A 27,437-nucleotide genomic window follows, 5' to 3' on the forward strand; every position below is an offset into this window, starting at 1 on the left:
GTTCTATTTTTTGTGATATTAATGTGCAATACACTCCAAATTATCACATCAGTACAGTTGTTTTTCTTTTTTCTGAAATTTAGCTTGGTGCTAATAGTCAAACTGTACATTTAAAAAAAATATATGTCTAAAATGTCTATTGCTGTGTCTGTATTCTCACCCTCTTGCTACTGTGACAGTGAAATTTCCCAAATAAGGGGCTGAATAAAGTTATCTAAATTAAAATGGTTTTCAATGTAAAACACATGTATACATTTAAATAAAACCTAAGACGACTACATAACTAGTTTCTTTTTCTATCGGCACATTTAACTTTGTGTCATTCTCATGCCGTGTTAATCATGGCACATTACTCGTTTCTGTATAAGACTATGACATTGTTTGGTGAGGTGGAAGAATTGCAGTAATACCGAATCCTTCTACAAAGACTCCAAACCTAATGTCCAGGGGGACATATTTGACATGTGTTTGCCATTTGGTCTTCACAGAGGAGAAGATTTATGATATCTTCCCAAACTTCTCATCAAAAACTTATTTTTTATGATTTCTTTTTGTGAGAGTCTATCTTTTGGGAGGGAGGCGTTTGCTTTCCTCTGCCAGGTGGTGCCTGAATGTGTCCATATGAGTATGCGTGCATACATGAGTGATGAGGTATTTGGCAATCTGAGAGCAGGTTTAATAATAACCGATATATCCCTGGATGCTTTCAAAGCTTGTTCCAGCTGGGAGCGGTCTGTCATGCCTCCTGACCCCAAGTGAAAGAAAAAAAAGATGGGAGGCAGAAGTTGGGAGAAATGATGAAGAGAGGGAGGACGGACTGAGGGAGAAAAAAAAAATAAGGGAGGGGACGTGCAAGCAGACATCTGCCTGGCATCGGCTCACCTTGAATGCTCTTTGGCCTTCCTACTTTTTATTTCTTTCCCAAAGAAAAATGACACAGCTCGAGCGTCTGACAAATGCGCAACCCCGGATGAATTTTTCGCTTGTATGTGCGCACAGGACATTGGTTTCACACAGAGATGAACCCGGGTGAGCATGCCAGGAGATACTGAGGCGTCTCACACTGTCGAGCTGGCTGCGAGAGCGTCAGCGAGAGTGTGTGTAGCCAATGGCTCGCGACGTCTGGAAACGCGGGAGCCTCACACACAACTGAGAAAACAGTATAGAACATTGACGGCATTGGCACAACCTTTTGCTGACGTGATTACACAAGGAGCTAAAAGGGAGAAGCATTAGAGTGCGGCGGGCTCCAATCGCTGTCTCTTTGACAGATTTAAGTAAATAGCAGCAAACAAGCGATTATCTTTGGCAGGCTGGCAAGCCGTCCATTCCAAGAACTAGCGAAGGTCCGATGGGAATGGAGAGAGATGAAATCACATAAACAGATGTGATTAAAGTCAATATCATATGTGCCATTACTCATTCAGACGATGCACTCCTTCTCTCACCAAAACATGCAGGCACTCTGCTACTTGGCTGCCATGTATGCTCTCATTTGGTCTTCCACTTATATCTATTTATTGCCAGTTAGAGTCAATGGGCAAGATGAATAAAATCAGAAGGACGCAACGGATGGCAATCTCTAAACAATTTCTGAAAGGTATTGTAGTTAACTTCTGCTATTCGTGGGGATAAAAAAGCCTTCAGAAAGAAAGAACTAACAGACGATTTATGTCGGAAAAAATGCAGAGATAAAGCATGTAAATCTCCAGCTACCAACCCAGGCCTGTTTTACCTCCACCTCTAAAATAGTCGCAAAGGGACAACATATAAATGAATTTTACAAAGCCAAAAAATGCCAACACTCACTATTTTTATGAGATTTTTCTGTAGATATGAGGGTCCTTGTGTTGCTTGAGTAGTTTCTTATATTTGTAGTATTCAGGGTTGACCACCTTTAAGTCAACCTTAATCCTGAGCTAACTGGCGAATGGGAAATCAATAGTTTGGCAAAATACATCCATAATAAAGTGACAGGTCTCCAATAAATGGATGATGTATACCGTGAAACTAAAAAGAATCAACATGTTGTTGAAATACCTCTCCCAGTAGAGGTCACTATCAAACTAACCATGAAAGAAATAACACACTGTAAATTACCCTTAAAAATGAATAGCCGATTTGCTCAATATTCATTTAAAAATATTTTTTGACGTAGACTAGAATTAATAAGTAGTATTTCCATTCATTTCAACTTGTAAATGAAAACAAGTCTAGTCTTAAACACGTGACCATGGTACAAATTTAATTCACATCTGAAGATACCACTGCATGTCTGGGAAAAAATTAAGATGAAACTTGATAAGTGAAAGTGACGGAGAGCCGAGAGTAAGCACTCTGCGTGCAAAAAAAAAAAAAAAAAAAAGAGGAAAGCGACCAAGAGCGCGAGTCTGTAACATTCAGCGAATGTGCGGCGAGGACGCGGGATCAGTTCAGGATCTGCAGCTGACACAGTCAAGTTGACCCACTATAAGTGGATTTGTAATCCCCGAGTGGATTTAAACGGTGTTTACTCTCATGGCCGTTGTGTGTGCTTATTTGAGTCGGCCTGTGCAGCTGCTTCTGTTTTCCTCTGTCACTAACGCTGCTGTCCATATTGCTTTTCGATCACAAGCCACTAATTACATAGCAGACTTCAGCACAGTTTCCTTTTCTGAATGTGATGGAATTATTGGTGTCATGATGTGGGAACACTTATTTCAGTATTGTAGCTTCTTTTTATATTTTTATTTTTTTATCCAACCCATTTAAGACAACAAACCAGTGCTGTACAAATATGTCCCCAGCTTCGCAACACACAAAATCAGGGTGCTCTGGTCGAGCTCTGGCAAAGATAAGCTGCTTTGGGACTGAGGGGAGCTTTGATACTGTCACCAGTCGATTTAATCGGCCATTACCGACGCAGGTCGGGCCAGAGTCTACCGCTAATATGGCTCTGCCACATGCATGCAGTTTAGTCAGGGTTACGGCCAGATCAGACTACAGCTAAAGCTCAAAGCAGCATGACCCTAAAATGTTTGGCTGAGGTGCGAGTCAACTGAGGTAAAGCAAATCAATTTGGACTTAGATGCAGGTGCACTAAAGTTCACGGAAAGCTACAGATGGAGCTGCAGGTGAGACTCTCACTTTTTGAGCTATTTAAATGGGTCAAACACATTAGCAGAAAATTACTTAGGATTTGTAGAGATGACATATCTAGCATTTTTCAAAATATGTTCGAGATGAGCTCCAAAATCCGATATTTGCGACAATAGGACAAGGCCACAATAAAGTGTTTTTATAAACATACACGCAGTTTCACTTATTCCAAAAAGTAACAATTTGCATTTTTATATGTAATAAAAACTCCCCAGTTATAATATTGTCTTGTATCTATCTGTATTCTTTCTACAATTCCTTAATATGCAACAAAATGGATGCAAAAGTCTATAGTACAGTAAATGTACGTAATTGATCTTGAATGTGGGACAATTATTGTCATCATGGTGCATGATAGGGGGTCTCCATCAAGAGAATTTTTCCCGCTGCCTAATGAGTACAAGCACTATAGAACTTGTTTGGATGCATGTAATAAGTATGTGGGTAAGTTACTGTAAAATAAAATGAATGAATAAATGTTCTGTGACCTCAGTGCACTTCTCACATTTCCAGAAATAGCATATGAATTTACTTACGTCAGACAACATCAAAAGAAGCTAAACTTACTAACGTATCTTAATTATGTAGGCGACATTGTAAGAGAAGCGAAGGGTTTCATTTCAGCTCACACTTGAAAAGAACTAAACTGGAAACGTTCCATGAAAGATGAGCTGTCAGTGAAGCCAGTATTTTAAGATCAAGGTACTACTGCAAAACACAAATTGCACCTAAAATTTTCTTGCACGGATTGACGTCAATGTGCTTCATTTGGGTGGTTTGTTTTGTAGAACACATGTGAAATGTACATTTTAAATTTTCAAAAAGATGGGTGAGAAGTAAGCACAGTTGATGGCTGGCATTAAACAGGACTATGGTATGGTAAAGTTAAAACTCTACTGAATTATTCACCTAAATAATCATTAAGTCAGCATGATCGATTAAGGTAATCTGATTGAGTAATGTTAACAAAATATGCTGGATTCATTGAAGTATAATTCTCCTTTTTCATAGTTTGGCTGGACCTGTGACTTCTATACTCTATCGTTCTTCTGGTTTTAGAGGTGCCCTCTGCTTCCAGACTTGGCATATTTCTCAAAAGTGACAGTGAAGATGAGGATTTAAATGGATTGCGTTGGATTTGGAGTTACATCAAGAGTTTGGTAGACAAGTTATGATGCATTGTTCAGGCTTTGGTTACAATTTATTCTTCAGGGTTTTTAATGAAAGTTGGAAGCCAAAAGACTCTTGCTCTCAAGCTAAAAAAAAAAAAAAAGAACTGTGTCTGGCACGTGATAGCCACAGGACAAAAGTATAACAAACATTTTTTTTTAATTTATAAGAACATATTGACCTGGTGATGATATGTGGAAGGGAAAATGAATGAAAGTTCTTTGTAATTCTTCTTCTCCAGGCTTCAAGATGTAATTAATCAGCACTTAATACCTCACAATAAACTAGATTCTTAATTAATCACAAACCTTTTGAGGCGCATCCATTGCTTTGATACAATGGAAAAATAAGAAAAATAGATGAATCACATATTATGCTTACAGAGCGATAAAATCACTATGACAAGTTTTTCCACTACTGCAGAAGACTACAAAAAATAAATCATAGTTGGAAAATATGAAATAAACATCTCCAGAGTGCTGGCAGTTGAGTTTGTATTTTGTCAAACCACGGTTATTTCAGTCACAAACACATGCAATTAAATTGATTCGCTCCATTCTTTTTGAAGCGAGTGAAATATACTATGAATAAAATAAAATAAAAAGTCAAATGTATCTGAGATGAGATCAAACAGTTAGAGATGAGTTGCGGTTGTTGGCAACCGCCGCGTTCGATGCCACCCACACGAGCGCCGAGGCAAAACATTTGCTGACCTCTTGCCAATGCCTCAACGTGTGCGGCAACGTCTGCGTCTATGTGTGTGTAAAAGACAGTGAGCATGTTTATCGGCCCCCCTGCTGCCACCTCTGGGGAGGAGCTGACGGACCACTGAGTGACACACGCTGCTCAGTTTCTAAACAGCAAGTGAGGAGGAGGGCCGGCCAAACCACAATCTCCAGACCGGGATCTCACTGCCTGTAATTAAGGGGACCAGTTGAAGTCACTCTATGTGTGTGTGGCTCGGTTTCATCGCTCCCATCGTAATATTAATTAGAACCAAGGTATGCCTGTCAGTGGATATTTTTGCCAGAGGATCCATCCGCACAAAAATACCACACAAAGCAGGGGGAAGGAATATAAGATGGTGGGAAATGGAGCCGTGTTCAATTAGGGTAACTACTAACAGTAGGGGGGAGGAACGCTGCCTTACAATGACTCATTAGCTGAGCGGCACACTTGCACATTTGATTCATGGCCTCACCCACTTTCTCTTTCACTCACTCACTCATTCATTGACTTTCACCCGCCCAAGTGCTTGGCCGCAACGAGAAGGTGGGAGATGACAGGGTGCGGACAGAATGAAAAACACACACATGCGTGTTGGCTGCACATGAGTGCGAGCGACCGCGTAAACAAATACATGTGTGAGCACTACGCAAACTTTCATCGAATTAAATGAGCTCATTTGTGCGGCTGCGGTGTTAATAAAACTGAAGAGCACAAGGGCCACACTGAAGAGAAAGAAAAATCATGGGAAAAAAATGACAAGATACATTATTACCATAATTTCTTCGATTTTACACAGTGTTAGGGAAAAATACATTTTAATTTGACTGAAAGTATTTAGAAAGATAAAGTTGTAATTTTAGGTTTGTTCACTTGAGATATAAAGAATTGCAATAATTAAGTAATAGTATTAGTAAAGGTGGTTATTTTAAAAGGGAAAAATGTGTGAAGATAAAATTGCAGAAATTTAATAATAATAATAACGATAATAAAAGTATTTAATATTGGCAAGAGTTAAAACTGTTGATGATTTTTTTTTAAAGCAGCATCTTGAAAAGAAACATTTTGTAATTTACAAAATTGCAGAATTTTATCTGACAAAATTGCAGATTATACTTTAAAAATATTCATTCATTTATCCTCCTTATTTAACTATGAGCGGTCGAACAACATTAAAAATGTCCTAAATTAAGGGTAAAATGCTGTCAGAATGCTTAAGAAGATAAAATTGGCACAATAGTTGGACGTGTTTTTTGTTTGTTTTTGTTAATTCAGTGCACGAGGACGCCAAATCAAACATTTGCAATTCTCATTGCCAACAAAACGCGTCTACTTGATCATAAAGCGGGAATATTTTTTGCCTCAACTTGACCTTGCGGGGTGGGGTGGGGGGGGGGGGTGTATGCATCTGTGTGGTGAACCACTTCAAAGCACGACTCAGCAACTCAGTTGTTGTGACCTCTGAACCTGGCATGCTCCAAACTGAGAGGGAGAACACACACACTCACGCACACAAGGAATGGAGTGTTATAGACATTAAAGACTGTGAATTTACAACAAGGAAAACAAGACAGAGTCGAGATGTGGCAATTTGTCTTGTTAACTTTTATAGGGTCCGTGAATAAGTGAATCATTAGGGCACATAAACGCATACACTCTTTAAATGAGTCACACTTCTTTTTGTGTTCAAAAGCGATCATTGGCCCTTGGGCACATGCTTGCTTTGAACTTCAAATGTGACAGCAACCATTCTAGACCTGTAATTTCATTTTTTTTAAATACACATGCTGACAGGTCTTTGTAATAATTAATTGCAATAGTATATATGGATGTACATTCGCAGAAAGTTCTAATCCAATCCAAGGTCTGAAATACTGCCAACTAAACCCCTTAAAAAGTCCAACTTTGAATGAAACGTGCGAAATGTGGTTAGCGCATTGGTCTCACAGTTCTGTGTGGAGTTTGCATGTTCTCCCCAGGTTTGAATGGGTTTTCTCGAGGTACTCACGTTTCCTCCCACATTCCAAAAGCATGCAAGGTAGGAGGAGTAAGGTGTTGGGGTATAGCAATTGGAAGAACAACAATAAAATACAGGTCTAAAAATGCATTACAAGTACTGAGTGAGGTTGATACTTGCTCAAAAATGTCTTAGAACCCTTGGTCTAGATCATTGAAGCCTTTTCATTTTCATGATATTGATGTTCTAAATCATGTTTTTCCCCAATCTCGATTTAGAATTTCTTTGGGTCCATTTTCCGGTAACTTTGCCTTTTGTTTCGTTTTTTTTTTTCTGGGCTGTCAGAAGTCATAATCAAGGTAATTATGCAACCTTGCGGTTATACCAATGAAAGGATGTGAAGAAGGTGGTGTTCATTGAGGCGAGGCATGTATTTATACAAGTAGACGATGCACCTGGCGATTAGTAATTGAGGCATGCCATATATTAATGTTGTATAATTTCTTTGCAACTTCAGGTCTATATGCAAGTGTGTTTTAACAAGTTTGTCCAGCCCGCAGTAAAAGAATCACTTATTCAAACATGTGCCTGTCTGTACTTGAATACTTCTGTGCCTCACAGCTGTAATAACTCCCAGCTCTCTGCATTTCAGCTATGCTGCTATGGCCCATTAAAATGGTCTTCCTTCACACAAACGCACACACACACACACACATATACACACACAAACTAAGATATTTCAGTAGATGACACACTTGAGAGTTAAGAATATCCCAACTGAGCAGCTACAATACACCTCGCATCACCATAAGTGCAAAACGTGGCGTTTTGTTCGGGTGTCAATAGTGCAGATGTTTGTACAAGCGAAAGTATGCGTGTGTCCCATAGCCAATTGTGCACTAATTGATTATTTCTGCGTTGTGTTTACTCAGTGGACGCGGCATTCTGTGCAAGTGTATATACAGTATACTGCTCCACACACACGTGATGAGTGCTTTTGTGTGCGTGTATATAAAGCAGCCCTTGACAGCCATTGGGCACGGCAGTGGTGCAGCCGGTGTGTTTGCATTGGCAGCGTGTCAGCATTCCACATTCCTATGTGATATTCAGCGCCGCGACCTCAAGAAACCCGCCCAGTAAAGGTGCTTACACTCTTTGCCCTCCCCACTTATCATCTTTTCCTCCTCCGCCTCACCCTTCTTTCGTTTCACCTTGAGAACCTGGACTATCAGTCTCACCTCCCTGCATCATGAACCCACGTCACCCCAAAACACACACACACACACACACACAACAGAGGTTTTCTCTTTCATAAGAAACATGCCTCCTTTTTTCCATGATATTTGAAGCTTTTAACTGCAAGCCATAACTCCTTCACAGGTTTTCAAAGCAGCTCAGTCACTTTTCATGTAGCTCCTCCCTCCTCCTTTAGCCCTGCCCCAATGCCTGCAGAGACCTTTCACCTTGGATAACCCTACACCACAGGTGACGCAATTTCCAATCAGTCCCTATATGCACCCTCTGAACTTGATTTTCAACACACACATTTACATTAAAACACATGGGTGTCACACCTGCCACTCGCATTTTCTGAACTGCTTTATACTCATTAGGGTCATAGGGGGTGCTGAACTCAATTCCAGCTGTCTCCAGGCCATAGGCAGGGGACACCCTGAATCGGTGGCCAGCCGATTGCAGGACACAAGGAGACGGACAACCATGCACACTCACATGCATACCTAGGGGCAATTTAGAGAGTCCAATCATCCTACTATGCATGTTGTTGGAATGTGGGAGGAAACTGGAGTACCCGGAGGAAACCTACACAGGCTCAGGAAGACCATGCAAACTTCACACAGGTGGACCGACCTGGACTTGAACCCAGGAAAGCCCAGGGGAAAATTCATTGCACACATTATCCTAAATAGAAAACCCACAGCAAGCATAGAAAATAGTTGTCTTTTTAAGAGCTTGTGCACTTGCATAAATTCAGGTCCATGAGCAAACACCTTAAACCAAACAGCAATAAAGTAATTTTCCATTAGTTTAGGGAACATGATGGTGACTATTTAATTCTCGTTGGTTTCATGTCACTTTAATATTAACCTTAAACTTGAGTTGTCAACAGCTCTCAATGTTTACCTATTTGAATACGAGGGGTAATTTGTGTTAACAGAAAATCCATTTGCAAGCCTTGAGATTTTCGGTAGTAATAGAGCAGGGAGTGGTGTGGAGTTTAAGTAAGGTGAAGACTGGAGCAACCAGTCATCCCTTTCTGACACCTTTCTCTACATACATCATACAAGGATCATGCAAATATATTAAAATACTTGGATCAGGGTGTGTCGTTGATTAAAACATCTGTACAAAAGCAACCAGTTTTTGCTTTCTCTTCTCATATCCAACAAAACACTTTGCAAAATTGATTGACAATCATGCTGCTTTAATTTCATTTAGATTAAAATCCCCTTTTGCAGGCTAACAATATGATGAAAATATGTTTTTAAAAAGTACCAACCATGTAAAAATGTGAGACTGACAAATGATTGCATTATAATTTTATAAAATGTAGTGTTGTATGTAAACACACATAAGGTAAAAGGAATATGGTTCTATGCTGAAGTTGTTAGTGTGAGGGCTTTTTGTCTATGCCTGTGTCCATATGTGTGTAAGACTACGTGGGAGCGTACGTGTTTGTTATGGATTAAGGGCTTCACCCCTGGACCTCCAAATTAGATAGGAGATTAGCATTACACATCCACCACCTGGCATTTTAAGCTGTGTCATTACAACAACAACTTTTAATCAACAAAATCTTCGCACTTGCCACCTACGTTACCACTGTTGCTTCGTACTCCATCGGAGTGAGACAAGTTAAAGGGCGCAGAAAGGGCAGATGTCCCATGGGATTTCATTGGTGACATTGCCGGACTTCTGCACCAAAGTGAGGAATTAGCATGGAGACTGACTTTTACTTGGCACAAGACTGAAGAGATAAGACACATGGCAGTTGGCACCCAGCTTAGAAGTAGCATCCCCTTAACACCCGTGCGAATCATTTACTATCCAAACAGCTATGTGAGGATTTACTCATTATGACAAGCTTAACTGATTCCCTGCAAAAACATTTCAATGCAAGTGGCCTTTTATTGGTAGAGACTGGTCAAGAACTTTACGAGGGGTCATACCTAAGCCAAGAAAACCGGTTTTAAGTTCAAAGAGGATCTTGACTGACAAAGGCTGCACTATCATGCAAAATAATATACAGTGTAGTAATATGTTATAATTGGGTTTCAGCAATTTTCTATAATCCAATATCGTATTCAGTATGGTGGCGGGTTAGCACTAATCCTAGTTAGTGGTTTTAGTCACTGGTCACCTATAAATGTAGCTCAGAATTCAAAATTGGAATTTAACCTTCGCTGTCTTATACTGCAACACTACATTATTAGCGCAACTTGTAAATATTGATATTAGTCTTATGAAACTTTTTTTATAGGGATGGATTATGAATAAAATTCAATACTATCATCAGCAACTTCCACCTCTATTTGTGGCATTACGAATTGTGTAAATCTTGCATTTAAATTCAATTTCAAGCTGCGTGAAGTGGAAGCCAAAACAAACAAAAGCCCAAACTGGCAGCACTATAAAACCGGCAGTAGATCTAGGTTGCTTCCTAGATAACAATCAACCACAAATTAGGAACCAATTTCTCCAAATGACCATCCAGTTACTTTTTCCACAATGAATTGGTCATAGTTCTGAATAAGGGGAGTTTAGAAAAAAAAGTAGTGGGAAAGAATGAATCTGCTTGAAGGGGCACATGAGAAAAGTGGAGAAAAAGCTCAACGGAGACAGAAAGAACAAATACAAGAGAGGAGGGTAATTGCAGGAAAGGCAGCTCATTAGTCTGTCACGATCTTCAATCTCACTGACAATTTCAGGGCAGGGTGAACAAAAAGAGACAACAAAAATATGCCAAATCTTTACGATACACTATAGCCTGGTGTAGCTTTTTAAAAAGAAAAAAAAAGTTTCATTCTTCCCCTTCAATGTCCTACAATTCACAAAAGCTGGCTGCGCTGTCTGTGCAAAGCACCGCCAGAACCATTTCACATGACACACCATATCTCCCTGCACACCTCGCATGACGAATGCACCGTTTGCGCTCTACTCAGAAGGCAAGCCGACTTTGTCCTCACAGAGGCGCATTGCAATAGTTAACTCGGCAGTGTTCGAGAAAATCAAACCACTGCCGTGATTATCCTGCCTATAAATCCTTCGGCAAACTGGCTTGTTGATCTGAATCCCAGCTCCGTCAAACTGTACTGCTTCTCTCATTAAATGGGACATACTGGCACAGTGATTGGCTTTTGACCTATCGCGGATACTGACTCAGGCTCCAAGGGAACAGGGTGATGAGATTCCCATTCTTTCTCGATGTGCTCCACTCCACACAAGTGACAGTAACACACATTTAGGGCGTAGTTACACAACACCTATTTTTCTTTATAAGTTTGAGATAGTCTCTAAAAAAACATTTCTGTTCTTGATAACACTAACCCAGCCTTGACTCTTTGAGTCACCAAATCAGTTATGTCTGACTCAAATCACACTGGTAGTCGCCATCATGTAGAGCACTCCAATTTTCCTCAAATCAAACTAATAGCCCACGTTTCTAGACCCGCAAAGTAAATAAAATTGACTGGAACCTTAGCAAATATTTGGAATGACTCAGCCTTAGCAAAAGCTACTATCAGAAGATTATTTTCATATTACTGCAATCAAAATGTTATGAAAGTATATTTTTTTTCTCAGCAACAGTACCACCTGTTTAAAAAAAACCCTGCATTTGAATATCATACATGTTTTGACAGGACTCAAAAAGACAAATGCGCTGTAATGGATATTTACATATACACCAGATATATCCTTGCTTGCTCATTTATTATACATTTAAAATGCAACCCATGTATGTTGTTTCATTGCCTCTCATTCTCTCGTCTTCCTCTGATGTGGGAAGCAGGACTGTGCATAAAGATATATCCCATCAATATGCGCACTGGAAAAAATGATTTACTACTCAAGCCCAGGCAGGCCCAAAGCAGTGGCTAATACGGCCGGATACGGCGTGCCACGTTAGCTGCTGGTTATTTAACAGAAAAGATAGTTTGAGTTAGGGTCAACGGTGGCATCGCTCTCGCAAACAACTATGGTGAAAATCCATGGATGTAGAAAGCACCAGCCAGTGCCACCCTGAAGGCACCTTGGATTCTACCCAGGCAAAGGATCCCTGAGAGCCATGGTTGCCATGGTGCCAGCCAAATTGGGGTCCAATAAATGTAGGGGAACAGGCGGCAGTGAGGAGGGGTGGGGGGCACTTTGGGTGGCAAGAGAGAGGACAGAGAGAAGGGGGGGTTGCCCAGTGGCATGGCAACCCTAAAATCAACTGCAAGTTACATCGAAGTAATTTTGATAACCTGGCTTGAACTAAATTACAATCAGTTGACATTTTTTGTTTAACCAATAAAAGTCAGAAATTAATAGAACTCACAAATTTGGATGCTGTTCAAACAATTGTAGCACTTGATGCTTTGAATAAAAACTAAATCACATATATTCTCCCACTTTGAAAGCAGTGGAATTTCAAGTGGCTGCTAGCCAATCTTATGGCACTCCAAGCAAGGCTACGGCACTAATCTAAAATGCCCTCTTCAACAGTAGCAAGTTAAAAAGAAATCAAATTAATGGTTGTTTTCCCAATATAAGTTGAATATGGACTTAATGAATTGAAGCTTTTAATAAGTGCCACTTGCTTTGGCTTTTGTGCCTTACAAGTCTATTTACAACACACTAAGTGCTTTAATGTAATTTTAGCTTACCCGCCAACTAATTGAAAAGTTTGTAGGGGAGAATATGCACAACAGACATCTTGACACTCCGGGTCGGTGTTTTGAATAACTCCAAGCTGCATTGCGGAGAAGCTTCCTGATGCCATTTCACCGGCATGTCCATGGGAACCCAACTCCACTCTTTGCAGACGGTACCCGTGGGGGTCTAGCATCATGCATAGTAAAGACTAAGAAAAAAAATTAGATGAGACATGCGAACATATGCTTTCACACGCACACTCACGCATAGAAGCGCATACGCTTTGCCAAAAGAACACAAAACCCTGCTCTGCTTAGCACATAGTGATTGGCCCGCTCTATACCCCCCCCCCCCCCCAAATCCACATTAGTGATAAAGAACAAACAAAAACACACACCCCCACCTTACCCCACTCGTTAAGTCTGCGTCCACCTTCCATCTGCTCTGCCCCTCCCTCAAAAATAAAACACAAACACTAACAAATACACACACACATACAAGCACACCATTGCCATTCCCGTCTAAGCTCATCCTGTTATCTAAACATGCTCTCGTCAGCATCACTGGCTTCCTTTCTGGGTCTCCTAAAGAGAAAAGAGAGAGTCTCCTGTTCACACATGAATGGCGTCTTTTGATGGAGCGCCGAGGCCTTGTTTACCGCCACTCCATTTATTTACCGTTTTTCAAGTCGTCATTGAGGAACTCTCCTTACCTCCTCATCCCCCTCCCCTACAGTCTCGCCCAAGTACATCCCCATCACGTCTCTCTCCCTATCCCATTTCATCCAGCTTTCTTCTCGCCGTGTAGTGTCCTAGATCTGTGGCCAAACTGATTTGAAGCTTACTCGCTTACACAGATGTATGCCAAATTTGATTCTTTGCATTCTGCTGCGCTTCTCAGCGAGCGCACTCATTCGCCATGGACACTCCCACCCAAAGCCCTTAACACGGCCATCTATCTTCTATAAACTACTCGCCTTCTTGCAGTGTCATCAACATCACACGGTGCCTTGTGACGCTCACAATCTAATTTTAAACCTAACTGACAAAAAAAAAATGAAACATAAGGTATAAGGTATATCAGGAATATTAAGAGATATACCTTAATAACTTTCCTTCATTTTTAAAAGAATGTTCAGAGGTCGACAAGAACTTTGTAAGTTGCCAATGATTTATAATAATGCTAAATTAGAAGAACTTAAAATGACTTTATAAATAACACAAAGAAATCTAAGGATATATTATATATATATATATATATATATATATATATATATATATATATATATGTATATGTGTATATATATATATATATATATATATATATATATATATATATATATATATATATATATATATATATATATATATATATATATATATATATATATATATATATATATATATATATATATATATATATATATAAATAAAACACGGCGCAAGGCATAGTGACTAAGTGGAAGGGATTGGACTACCCACAGTCAAGGCTCACAACCTCTTGATGGCCTGCATTCAAGAAAAATAAAGATAATGGTCCTATTGAGCACTAAAATGTTTGCACTTACAAATTATTTTACATTTTTCTGAAGCAGCAAACAGGACTCCTTGGTGCTAATGAGGCTAGGGGAGGGCCTGTGTTTGAACTCTAAAGAGGAATAAAAGAAAGAGGGAACGTGTGAAAGAGGAACGTGAAAAAGGGATGAGAAGAAAGCGAGGATCAGAGGGAGGAGGTTGGCAGAGAGTGTATATGAAAATTTGGCATCTTGCGTACAAGTGATACCGCCGTGCCAAAAAACAGCCGACGACTCTGCCTCTCACTTTCGGTACATCAGACTCCACTGCCGTGTTAGATTTGCCCACGTTCTTTTTTTTTTCTTCTTTAATTTCTCAACCAGATGTGAAAAATTGAATTAGATTTTTTTTAATTGACCTTTTTGGATGAATGGCATAGCATTCCCATTTCAGTCAGGTTGGCCTGTCACATCATTTTATGTTGCCCACTATGGCCTTTATTTTTGGGGGGGAAATTGATTTAATATTTTTAAGGTGATTAAAAATGTATACAGAAATTGTGATGCCCATTTTAGGATTTAATTTTATGAAATCCCAATTAGTTGTCACCTTAAAGTTCCTATGAATTGATAGCAAATCTAATTTGTTGTTGAAAATAACAAAGGGAGCAAATGGTATCATTTTTTACATACATTAATACTATATTGTTATACATTTATGTGACCGTAATAAAAGAGTTCTGAACTTTAATGTAAATTCCGCTTGTGGTGCTTGTCACTCAAATGGTATTTTCAATATGAATTACGGAAGCAGTCAACGTTGCCCCCTTCTTTGGGTGCAGCCATCCTCCCTGGGTCTTCTAACCCTGAAGGGCCTGCCTGGTAGTGAACATTACCCCCAAATCCCCCCCGCTTCTCCTCCTCCCGTCTGCCTCTGCTGGCTAACACTCCTGAGTGGCTATGTGGATTTTGGGGATGGACACATTACACGGTTGGAGCTGCAACAAAAGGCTGAAAAGGGAGCCGGCGCTGGGAAGACACCGTATTAATACAGACAATACCACCCCCTCATTGCTTTTGACTCTGTTTTCTCCCCCTTTTTTTCCAGGCTCTCTCAAGGCTTTTTGTACCAATTTAAAACTGGGAAATAAATATATTCAGCTAAAGTCAAAACCATTTTTTTTACATTTTTTACACCATATGTAGCTGCACCTACATGCATTTCTTTTAAATGCCAATAGTTAATTGTGTAATTAAATCTAATAACTACGTATTAAATCGAGTTCAGTGCGTGAGCGTGCCCTTATGCAACATAAAATTAGAAGATTATCATGTGATTGATATTTAGTGTAAAGTTTAAGTAAACAATAGAAAAAAATTAAAAAGAGAAAAAAATTGTTAACTGAAAAATATGACATTTAGTGTAAAAGTACATTCATTTAAATAAAAATCCCATTTTCATTCAAAATCAAAATCCAATCCATTGTAGTATTATATTTTGGTTTTTAACAGAGCAAAATAACAGCAACCCCTATAGCTGCCTTAAAATTGTCATTCAGAAAGTAATCTTCCACATCTGAACAAACACAAAACAGAAAAACACATGCAGTTGTTTTAAAATCCCTTTAAAAAAAAAAACCTCAGAGATTCATACAATTGCGACAATAGGCAATTAATTTAAAGACTAATGACAACAACACGATCTAATTTTTCCCGCCTCGTGTGCATTTGAGTCATCGCAGTCTAATGATATGAATGAAGATCCTGGGGTTTTTGGAGTAATGGAAGCACATCATCTATGCAAGCCTCTATTCTGCTTGTGTGTGTTGGCGCACACATGCACACAGCGGGGCTTTGGCTTAGACCGATCCCAGGAGCAGGCCAAATACCAGACTCTCTTCCACGGCCAAGTGTAGCAAGAGTAGAAGCTCCTTTTTCTAATGCGACAAGCTTCTCCATTCCATCTTCACCTCCCGACAATGTGTAAAAAAGATGGGCGGGCCCGGAAAAACGGAGTCTGCCGGGCGAACGCCTCCCAATGCCAAAGCCACTCTTGCATGTGGAGGGCTTTTCTTAGCTGCCGCGGGCTCTGTTCCCACAGTACGTAACACAAAAGCCTCCGACCTGACTGACTCCCTCAGTGTCGACACTTCATTCAGCGCACACTTGACCGCTGAGGGTCATCCTGAGCGGTGCTCACGCAAACATACAAAAATCACACTTATGCACAAGCACTGTGCCCCCGTGAAGAAGAGACCAGGAAGTAATTAACAACTGATATTTTTGAACAGAGAAAATAAAAAAAAGTTTGGCAAAACAGTGGAATCCATAAGAAAACTTTGACCAAGCTGTGAGCCATTCATCATAGTTCGTCAAAACTACAACACTCCTGTCCTCACCCGCAATTGTAGTACACACAATAATAACTCGACTTACAAATTGTGCGCCTTTTTTTTTAGGTACAAGAGAAGCGTCGGCTGATTTCTGAGGTTTAAAATGGAGCAATTCTATTAAACTGTGAACGCAGTTTACACTTAGATGAACTCTTCGCCTGACGTCAACCACAAGGCTCCTTATAGGAACGTATCCATAGGTTGAATACTACAGTACAGTAATATTTGCCATGTTTTTTTGCAAAATGAGCAAAGTGAGTTGCCACATTAGTTCACAGACAAACTAAAGGCGTGAATCAAATCCCTTTTGTACTGAATTCCTCTTTCAAGAAGCAAAGCAGGCGCTATATTTGTGAATCCTTCCTGTGGTCAATGCGTCAGGGGTCTGGCTTCAGTGCCGGGGGTTTTCTACATCCCCGCGGGACTCTGGCGCAAGGGAGCCAGCATCTGGCACTGGAGAGAGCGCAGTGTGGAGCGGTCACGGCACAAATGGCACAGTGCGCACATTTCACACCTCCCTTGGAGTGACTGCAAATTTCCTGCGCTGAGCTTTTTTATTTTTCGCGATTGGAAACACATTTGAAACATCTTTTCATAATCACACTTGCGGCTTGCAGAAGGAATAAAAGAGATGGACTGTGTTCCAGAATATGAGTAAGTGCAATGAGCTAACTTTGGCTTGACAAATGCTTTTTTAATCTCCCTTTCCATGCTCGGGCAAATGATAAATGTGCTGCCTTTTAATCTAAAACAGGAAAAATATGCAAATGGTTTAATGAAGCAAATCAAATACATTGTGCTGAGAAGTAAATGGATCGCCCTGCTGATAACGAGCACCCACCTTGACGGGCGCCAGAGTTCAGTGTCTGAGCAGACACTTGTTCATTCATTCACAGGAAGCATGCCAGTTTGTGGTTACCATGCAGAGCGTTGGCACTTGAGGGCCAAGAGATCACTATCTCCGTTAGAATAATAACATTGCGAGTCTTAACGATAGCGCTCAGTAAGAGACCTCCACCAAAGCCAAATATTAACACCCTACACCCTAAACTGATGGCCTACCGATCGTAGAATGAATACCTATTCACATGCAGAATATATAGTAATAAGATATTCCTGTACACTAAAAGTATTGTAATGTAATGTGGTTCAGTAGAAGAGAACTCAGTTGATTTGATCGAGAGAAGTGGATTCCTATTGCAAACAGGCACACTGTTGTCGATCCCTTTGAGCTGTGTGGATCAAAAGAAAATACTTAAAGTCGCCGTGAAGACTCTTTGTTCATCTGCCGTGTCTCCGGCGCCCCGGTATTTCACTTGCAACATTCAAAGACATGTTGCTCTTTATCGAAGTGTCTGAAAACAAGAGGACGTGCAGTTTGTGACGCCTGTGCGCTTGGTTCTGTCACGGCTGTGGTGCTCCGTAAAAAAAGAAAAAGAGGAATCTCGAAGGCTGGCTGGCTGGCTGTCTGTCTGTCTGGCTGAAGAACAGCCAGAGAAAGCCTGACAGAGAGCCCAGAGATTCCCCGTGGCAGCTTTTTGCCACTCTGTCATAAACAAAACACAAGACGTCTTTCTCTTCTTCCCACACCAAGCGAGCTTGGGCGCTGCCAAACAGAACAATCACTATCGCAGGCTCCTCTCTCGTTTCCAATGCACACTCTCGCGCTCTCCCGCTCTCTGTCTTCCACAATATCAACAAAAGAGATGAGCAGAGACTTTACCTCTGCGCGAACAACAATGAGGGCCATGTTTAAGGAGACAAAACAACAGTGTGTACGGGATCAAACAGGAGCAGCAAAGGCGGTGATGCCAAAGCCCGACAAAATGCAATGCAAACAAAAACAAACAATGAGCGTATCGCACCATTCATTGCGCGACGGGAGCAAAAGAAATGAATAAATAAATAAATAAAATAACACGAACGTAGGAGAGAGACAGAGAGAGAGAGAGAGAGAGAAAAAAAATGGGCCTTCAGGACTGCTGGCTCACGAATATGCTTTGGCGACCTCACACTTGGTTAGAGCCAAGCGTGATAAAACTGTTGACCTTTGGGCAGGTTCGAAGACAGCGGTTTACCCTTTGTCTTTGCTTTCATCCCACCGCTTCGCGCTCACTGCAGGCAGGCCCCAAATGTTCTTTCCAAGTCAGGCCTGTCTGGAGGAAGGAAAAGAGCCCAGGCACGCCGCCGTTAAGCAAATAGCAGAGCGCACGCGGCGAGTGAACATTACGAATGAGCCATGCACTGTGCACCACCCCCATAGGGCAGCCACGTGTTGAACGCAGAAATGAAAAAATTTATTTCATAAGAAGAGATATTGAAAAAAAATTCAGGTGCTTCAGGATGTGAAAACACATTCAATTGTCGGAAAAAATGGTCATGAAAATGTTGCCCACTCACAATCAATTTAGAAGTAAGCCATTTGTTTTATGAAAAGATTAATTTCCCCCCGTTTACTAAGTTAAAAAATATAATTATGGTGATTCAAAATCCTATAAAGAAATTTAAATGAAAAATGAAGTTGGACTTTTGCATATACTGGATTTTATCAAATATTGGGAAGTCATTTTACGCATTAAAAAGTAAAATATATCCAGAAAATTGGAGGAAAAGCAATATTGTGAAATACATTTTCTATATTTTAATATTGTAAAATTTAAATAAAAAAGTAGAAGGATAGGACATTTTCCAAATACTAGCTTTCCGCATTTACCACAAATTGCTCAATTTGGACTAAAGCTGCAATAGTTGGAAGGCGTTTGGCCTGGATTGAAAAGTGTGTCTTCGTACAAGTGTGTGTGTGTGTGTGTACGTGTGGAAGACAAGCTCTAAGCAAGGGAGGCAGCGATAGCATGAATTATTATGCATTTGTGAAATACTGGTTGAAACTCATCTAAAATGGCGAAAACAAACCAAAAATATCCAGCTGTAATAATATTAGGTTACAAGCCGGTGTTTGTGTGTAACAGGCTGAAGTGTTTTTTTAGAGGATTTGGCTCTGAATTGCGATTTGTGAATGTGTGTGCGCGTGTACGTTTTGGAGCAACGCTACAACACAACACTATATTTTGGCTGTGCACAAAATGGCTGCATGGGAAGCTACGGGGAGAATTTTTTTGGCTGAATTTGCACGTGTGTGTGTGTGTGTGTGTGTGTGTGTGTGTGTGTGTGTGTGTGTGTGTGTGTGTGTGTGTGTGTGTGTGTGTGTGTGTGTGTGTGTGTGTATCTATCCTAGTGGCTGTGAAACAACACACTTTGGCTATATCAAAATGTATCGAGGCTGGTCTTTGGCTGAGTGTGTGTGGGTGTGTGTGCGTATGTGACTGAAACCATTTCTGGCTGTAAGTGTGAAAATACACTACAAAAGATGGGTTGTTTGTCTAGTCTTTCTTTTTCTATTTTTTTTTTTTTACTTTTTTTTTTTAGCTTTCTGTGTGTGTGAATGGCTGTGAAGGTGGCCGCACGAGTTCTGGCTGAGCGTGCATTAGCGAGAGTGTGTGAGTGAGTGTGTGTGCTTTTTGATGGGCAGGTCTGTGGCAGTGCAAGCGTTCAGGCAGACGGTAAAGGCGAAAACTGTCTGCGGCCTGAGAGCAGGAGACTCACAGCTCTGTCTTTCCCACACACATGCGCCGACGAACCAACACACACTTCTGGGTACAAGCCAAATGACAATCCATGGCTACAATGGCACATTTGTTAGAATTAGAAGAAATGTTATAAAGACTCGCCTAACAAAAACACTCAACTTGACTAAGGCGATAATCTTGAAAGCATACGTAAGAGAAAAAAAATTAACTGCCTTTTTCTTTCGAAAAAGGCGAACTGCTTATTTCGGAAAAAGCAGCATGGACTTGTGAGGGCATGTTGGACCATTGCCCTCTACACACTCACACACACACACACACACACACACAAATATTACTACATTTGTGTCTACTTTGCCATGTAAACAAATACTAAAAAAAAGACATGGCAAGAAGGCAAAAATTTCCTAATATTAAAATGTGCAATTATCTTCACACTTCAATTAAAATACATATTCATTATGATGTCATTTAACTTTTTGTTTACAGTACAATTAATATTAAATATTGGCATCAAAAAGTGGGTTCATTCATCATGTTAAAAATATTTTGTTTTCTTTTTGTAAGTAGGGTTGCAGATGAAAATTACATATTACAAAAAATATATTGGGTGTGTTGAAATATAATTTAAATTTTGGCAGTGTCTTTTTTTTTTAGTTTGTATAGGGACTTAATTTAAAAAAAAAAACATTCTAAGGATTTCACTTTTGAGATTTTGGGATGTTTGCAGATGAGTGTGTTGCAAAAGTGAGGTGAAGTAAGAGTCCCCCACGCGCCCCTCCTCCCCACAGGTAGCGAGTTCCCCCACATACCTGGCGTGTGGACGAAGTAGGCCAGGTAGAGGTCCAGCTCCTTGACGGACACCCCGATGTGGTGCGGCTGGACGCACAGGCCCGGGTTGGTGCACTGTGGCGACTTGACCAGGCGCTCCCCGTCCGTGCTCTCCAATGGGCTGCCTTTGAACAGGATGACCATGACAAGGTCCAGTCGCCACACCTTGTCAGCCTGGCGCAGGCAGTCGATGCGACGGATCTTGCCCTTCTGGTCGGGGTTGGACAGCACGCAACAGGGGGGTTTCTTCCCCGTGATGGTGAGCACAAAGTCCTCGCGAAACTCGGGCCGGATGTCCTTGCGGAGCTTGGCCAATAGGCGAGACGCCCACTTCTGTTTAATCTCGGGCTTTTCCCCCAGCAGCTCGTCCTTCACTGCGCGCTCTTCCTCCTTGGACATACGCTTCTCGTGCTTCTTGAAGTACTTGCGCTTACGGGCCTGCAGGTTGAACCAGGTGTAGGCGAAGGCGCGGACGTGGGGCAGCAGGGCCTCGATGAAGGGGTGGAATTCATCCTGGATGAGAGAGGAGGACAGGGGGAGGGCGGAGGAGGAGGAGAGGGAGGATGGGGGGAAGCAGGACGAGGAGGGGGAGAATGGGGGAGAGAAGGACGGGGAGAGGGGGAGTGGGGGGGAGGATGGGAAGAGAGAGGTGAGGCAGTTAGCACCGGCGCGCAGCATGGAGGAGCGGCGCCTGCTCCGTGCGAGCGGAGCGAGGGAATGAACGAGAGGCGCCGAAAGAGAGATAGAGAGAGAGAGAGAAAGTGTGTGTGTGTGAAAGAGAGAGAGTGAGCAAAAGAGAGAGAGAGAGTGAGAGAGTCATGACACTCTCTCCCCAACAGACATCACATTGATGGAAACTGTTCAACTCAACACTCAAAGAAAGGTAACATGTAGTTGATAAACTCATCTCGGGTGAGTTCAAATAACAGTTAGGATTGAGAATGGAACACAAATCAAGACTATTATTCTATGTTTTCCCCAAATTCTATCTTAAATTAACACTACATGAATATGAAAAAACTAAAATAAATTGGTAGTTACCATTTTGCTCTTTCATCATAAACTGACACCAGAGATTGCGAAAAAAAACTACGATTTGATGGTTCACTAAGAACAAGAGGAAAGGCCACGAAATAATAAAAAAAAGAGGGGGTGGCTTTTCGATGAAAATAGCCCCAAAAAAGCCAAAGGTCACGGTGTAGTACCAGTAAAAGAACACGGGAGGAGGTGTAGCTAAAGCAGGAGAGTTGTTGTTCAAAGGCACTACAGAAGGAGAAAGAACTTCAGCAACGTCACTACCGAAAAAAATGACGACCAGGACTACAAGGAGTAAATTGTCAAAAATGAAAAATGTTGAAAATATTTCAACCGGTAAGCAAAAGCGACTTTTGGCAAAGCGGGTAGAGTTCAATCAAATCTGCATGAGACTCGGCCTGCATGCGAGAAATAGAGAGAGTTGGACAATGGGATGAGCGCAGATAGAAAAAAAAAGGGAAAAAAAAAACAAGCAGCAAAACAAGAGGACGGAATCAATGTTGGACGAGTGCGCGCGACCGCTGGCAAACCCGAGTGTCGCTGCTTTTTTCGCCCTCTTTGCTTCCAACTCTGCCTTCGCTCTCTTCTTCCTCACTTTGCTCCAGCGCCCATTGACTGAGTGTGTGCCAACATGTGCAGGGACCACCTATTTGGCACCCAGTCACGGGCGGCCCAGCCAATGCGCTCGCTAGCAGTACCGAGGAGGGAGGGAAGAGCGATGGCAGAGGCGGGTGGTGTGTGATGCACGCTTGGTGGCTGGTAGAGAGAGAGAAAATGAGAGAAAGTGTGTGTGTGTGTGTGTGTGTGTGTTGTGGGCATTGCGTGCGTCATTCACCAAACAGACAAGTTCCAATCTAGTGCAAAAAGGCAAGGTCCAGAGGATATAGCCATTTTACATGCGTCAATTCTAGACGCCACCTGCAGACTGACCCTCCCCCACTATTCCCCAAAAGTACCTCCGTCTACCCAGAACCCACCCCCACTCACAGTAACCGCTCGCATTACAACACCTTGGCATGGGATGGCATGAGAAAACGCAGGCCTAAAAATCCCACTAGACCCAGAGACCAGCAGCTGCTCCCGGATTTGCCACACAAACAAGGAGACGAGGAGGTGGGGGAGTGAAAATGCCTTTCACACCCCCACACGCGGACAAAAAACATAGTCATCGCCAAAAAAAGTTAAAAAAAAAAATAAAAAAAAATAAAACAACAATTTCAAAAGGAGGCTTTCAAATACATAACCTTTCCTAAATTAAGGGACCACTGGAATGTGCTTTTGTCTAATAATTCTCAGCATGTTTAATTGTTCATGCATGTCAATATTGCAGCCTATACGAAAGTTTAAGTGTGCTCCATTAAACGATGCATTATCATAATTTAGGGCCTTTGCTTTAGAGATGCTAAGAAATAAATTATATTTTCAGAGAATAATAAAGACTATGAGTAAACAGTCAAAACAAGACAAAAAATACAAATGCATAATTTATTTCTTTTCATAATTATTCACTGGTTAACCATTAACGTTTATTACAATAAAAATCTAATACTACAGTAGTACTCATAGTTTTGAAAATAGCCCTAATTATAAAACTGTTTTTTTTTAAATAGTAATCATGACGTAATGAAAAGCACCAGTAATAAAGTTCTATTATTGGTATGCGTATTTTTTATGAAAATAAGGCCACATGACTCCATGAATAATGTAATCTTTAAAGAAAAGCAAATACATTACGAAAACAAAGTCAATGCAATAAGACTTCAAGGCTAAGTTCCTAAAGCAAGAGTTGTGGTAAAAAAATATTAATATCCAGTCAAAATTACAAGCCTAATGTTGGAAACCTGCAAAAAATAAAAATAAATAAAAGTACTCAATTGCAATATGAGAGATATAATAATCCCTCATTATTATTACTTATCTGGAATGAGGAAACTTGCAGGAAAAAATGTCTAAATTTACTGTAGATTTAAAGGTTGTAAACCTAACTGAACGAACTGGAATATTATGAAAAGTCATAATTTTAATAAAAGAAGTTGCAATGTCATAAGAATCAAATCAGAATAAGACCAAAAAAAAAGGTGTCATAGCGTAATTCCTTCTCTTGCCTTTTGTACGAATGAGTACTGAGCCTGGAACATTTTGGTGGAGTTTTTTTTAATTTAACAACATTATTACTCAACAAGGGATTACAGAGACATGAATCGGAATCTCGGCACCGGGAGCAGCGAACTTGTCATGCGGCAAAGTTGAGGGCCCAGACATTTCATAACGTGGCCAAGCTGTCTGTCGTCCAGTGGGACCGACCGCCTGCGTGTTTGTGTGTGAACACCTTACAAAGGCCAGAGTCCTCTACTTGGCGCTGACGACTATCGGCACTAGCCTGGCGCACTCCCTCTGTGAATGTCTGGACGACAAAAAAGGTCCAGTCCAATGACGGGCTGGCTGGGTGGGTGACTACTTGGCTAACTGGGTCAGCTGGCAAGCCCACATTGCTGAATGACTGCCTACGTATCAAAGAGAAGAATGGCACGAACCCCATCTGGACCGGACTGTGACAGGACGACTACTACTGGTTATTCAAGCTAGCACACGGTACGTACGTACGTGCCTATTGAAGTCTGCACACCCCTGTGAATTTAACTGCCTTGTGATGCAAACCCAAAAAAAACAAAAAAAAACAAATAAGAGATGGAGATAATTTAATCAGTTTTCCATCAATGAAGCTACCACCTATGACGTGCACAATTCAATCCTCTATGGGTCTGTAGACTTTACTCCATATTTAAAGTAATTTATTTAGTATTATTTACACAGGTTGTGATCATTAGATATGCATAATTGCAATTGCATCTCAACTTTAAATATTTGGACAATTTTGAATTCCACCACCCATTAGGGTTTCCTGTGTTTGCCCAGGTGGTAGTTGTCCAGGGCTTAGACCACTGCAGTCTGTGTTCTTGGTGCAAGTGTATGTGGGCGTGTGTATCAGTAGCTTGGCATTAAAACGAGGGTTTCTCTTATCTGTGCATGCCACGCTCAGCGTTTCACTAAATGTCGACCTTTGTTCCGCCGGCCGGCCAAGACAAGCCCCCCTCTTGCCCTGACAGGGTTCACTTCCCAAGCGAGGGTTGATCAGAGCCATGAAGAGCAGTTTAAAAAAATATATGTATTTTTTTAAAAACCACCTGGAAGCAGCTAAAGCTACACAAGAGAATTATTTTAGATGGTAAACACCATAAAATAGAAACACCAGTATTTGGTGTTAAAAGGTCACGTGTAAATATAAAACAGTACTCTGAAATGAACTACTATTTATAAATTCAACTAAGAGGAACAATTCAAATCCTTAGTTTGCCTTCAATTCAACACTTGCTGTCCACTGAATGATGTGACTTGACACTGAGTTGTTTCTAATAATAATAATAACTGCCGCTTAAAAAATAAATACATAAATACATACTCCCATCATGTTTGTCGTTGGTTTTAGTCAACTCGAAATAACGCAGGCAGTGTTTGCACTGACTCCAGGCACATGCCGTGCATAAAAACTGTCAAGTACTTCATTTAGTACTTCAAATAATGACAAAATGCATCATTTAAAATGTAAAACACTACATTGAATACGGGTATATGAATGATTCCTCCCAACCGTAAAAAAAAAACAAAAATCATCCTCATTACACATGCATCCACAACCGATACCTTCTGTCAAGTATCACAATTTATCTGTCATCACTTTCCAAAATCAAATTCAAATGTCTTAGTGATCAATGAAACTTAATTGACTGACTATTAGAGCACAACATTTGTATACTAATCAGACCTGTTTCCACCTCCTGTTTACCATGGAGCGAATATACAAAGATGCTCTTTTAACTTCTGGAATAAAACAAAATGTCACTGGAAAGTACACTTAATTGAGATAATGTAGCCTATTTTTGAAATGCCAATACATTTATAGATGACAAAAGATCATCTCTTAACTACAGACCGTAAAACAAACTCAATATGCAAGTCTTTAATTTTGATGTGATATACTCATTGGTATTCATTTTCCATACCGCTTATCCTCACAAGGGTTACGGGGGGTGCTGGAGCCTATCCTGAGCTCATTGTGGCCAGTAGGCACTCTGAATTAGATGCCAGCGAATGGCAGGGCATTATGACCGAGACAACAAGTCAAGGTCACATTCACATCGAGGGACAATTGAGAGGGATCAACCAGCGTAGCATGGATGTTTTTGGGATGTGGAAGTAAACCAGAGTAGCCATGAAAAACCAACACAGGCACGGACAGGACATGTAAACTCGAAACCCAACGTGGATTGAGCCCCTAATCTCCAAACTGTGACAGGGACATGCTAAAAACTCCATCACCCTTGTTGAGATCATAGTTGAAACAAACACATGGATGCAAACTCACAAAGACAGTACTGATGAAAGTTTTAGTATGTCCAGACGTGAATAGTACAATTTATCATTCACACTCTGTGTAAAATCATATCCACTATTGACAAGTGACCCAGTGACCTTTTTTTTAATGTAAATTTGAAATTGCTCAGTGCTCTTATTTTCACATAAAACAGGCATGCTGGTTCACTGGAAATTTGCACACATGCTGTCTTGTTCCAGCTTTTCTTGGAAAAAAAGGGGAAAAATGCATTTGTGGCCTGAGTCAAGTTTTCATGTTTTCTTCTGAAGAGTAGAGTAGGGAAAGTAAGGTGTGCTGGGAGCAGCCCAATGAGTCAAATGGCAACTACGCCAAAGTTAAGGATCTTGGCAATCTCGAAAACCTCACGGTTATGAAATCCAAACACACAAGTTAGGCTGTTTGGAAACTTTCTGGAAATAGTTATCCTTTTATCCGAGGCCACACACATCAGTCCTCTTTATTTCACTTGAATTTCCTTCCTACTGCAATCTACTCATGCCATTCTCCTAGACGGAAGTAGAAATGAAGCATTGCCCCACGTTTTCCTTCCCATCAGTGCAGATTGATGTCTAAAGTGTGTCTGTGCATCGTTTGTAATTACGCATGTTTAAACACTGAAGCCTTAGTACGTGTGAAAGTCTGGAAGCCATTTGTGGCATGAGGCAGCATGCGGGAAGAGTTAAAACAGCTCCGGAGACGCAAGCACCGAAAACGAGCCGAACTTGTGCCTGCTGCACGAGTGAGTTTTAGAATATTCCAAAGTGTGTGAGGACGAACTCACATC

General features: G+C 40.9%; 1 protein-coding gene across 16 annotated transcripts in view; it reads right to left on the reverse strand.

Annotated features, from left to right (window-relative positions):
• LOC144198378 (nuclear factor 1 X-type-like) overlaps positions 1-27,437 on the reverse strand; it is a 131,058-nt gene that overhangs the window by 47,037 nt on the left and 56,584 nt on the right. For 14 of the 16 annotated variants that reach the window (XM_077719358.1, XM_077719355.1, XM_077719359.1 and 11 more), the window contains one exon: positions 21,168-21,699. In XM_077719358.1, coding sequence (XP_077575484.1) covers positions 21,168-21,585 — 418 coding nt within the window. In that variant the 5' untranslated portion in view covers positions 21,586-21,699. Of the gene's footprint in view, positions 1-21,167; positions 21,879-22,227; positions 22,822-27,437 lie in introns of those variants that run through there. The other 2 variants (XM_077719352.1, XM_077719347.1) reach the window with 2 other exon arrangements.

This window comes from Stigmatopora nigra, chromosome 6, assembly GCF_051989575.1.
Source record: "Stigmatopora nigra isolate UIUO_SnigA chromosome 6, RoL_Snig_1.1, whole genome shotgun sequence".
In the NCBI taxonomy this organism is placed as follows: domain Eukaryota; kingdom Metazoa; phylum Chordata; class Actinopteri; order Syngnathiformes; family Syngnathidae; genus Stigmatopora; species Stigmatopora nigra.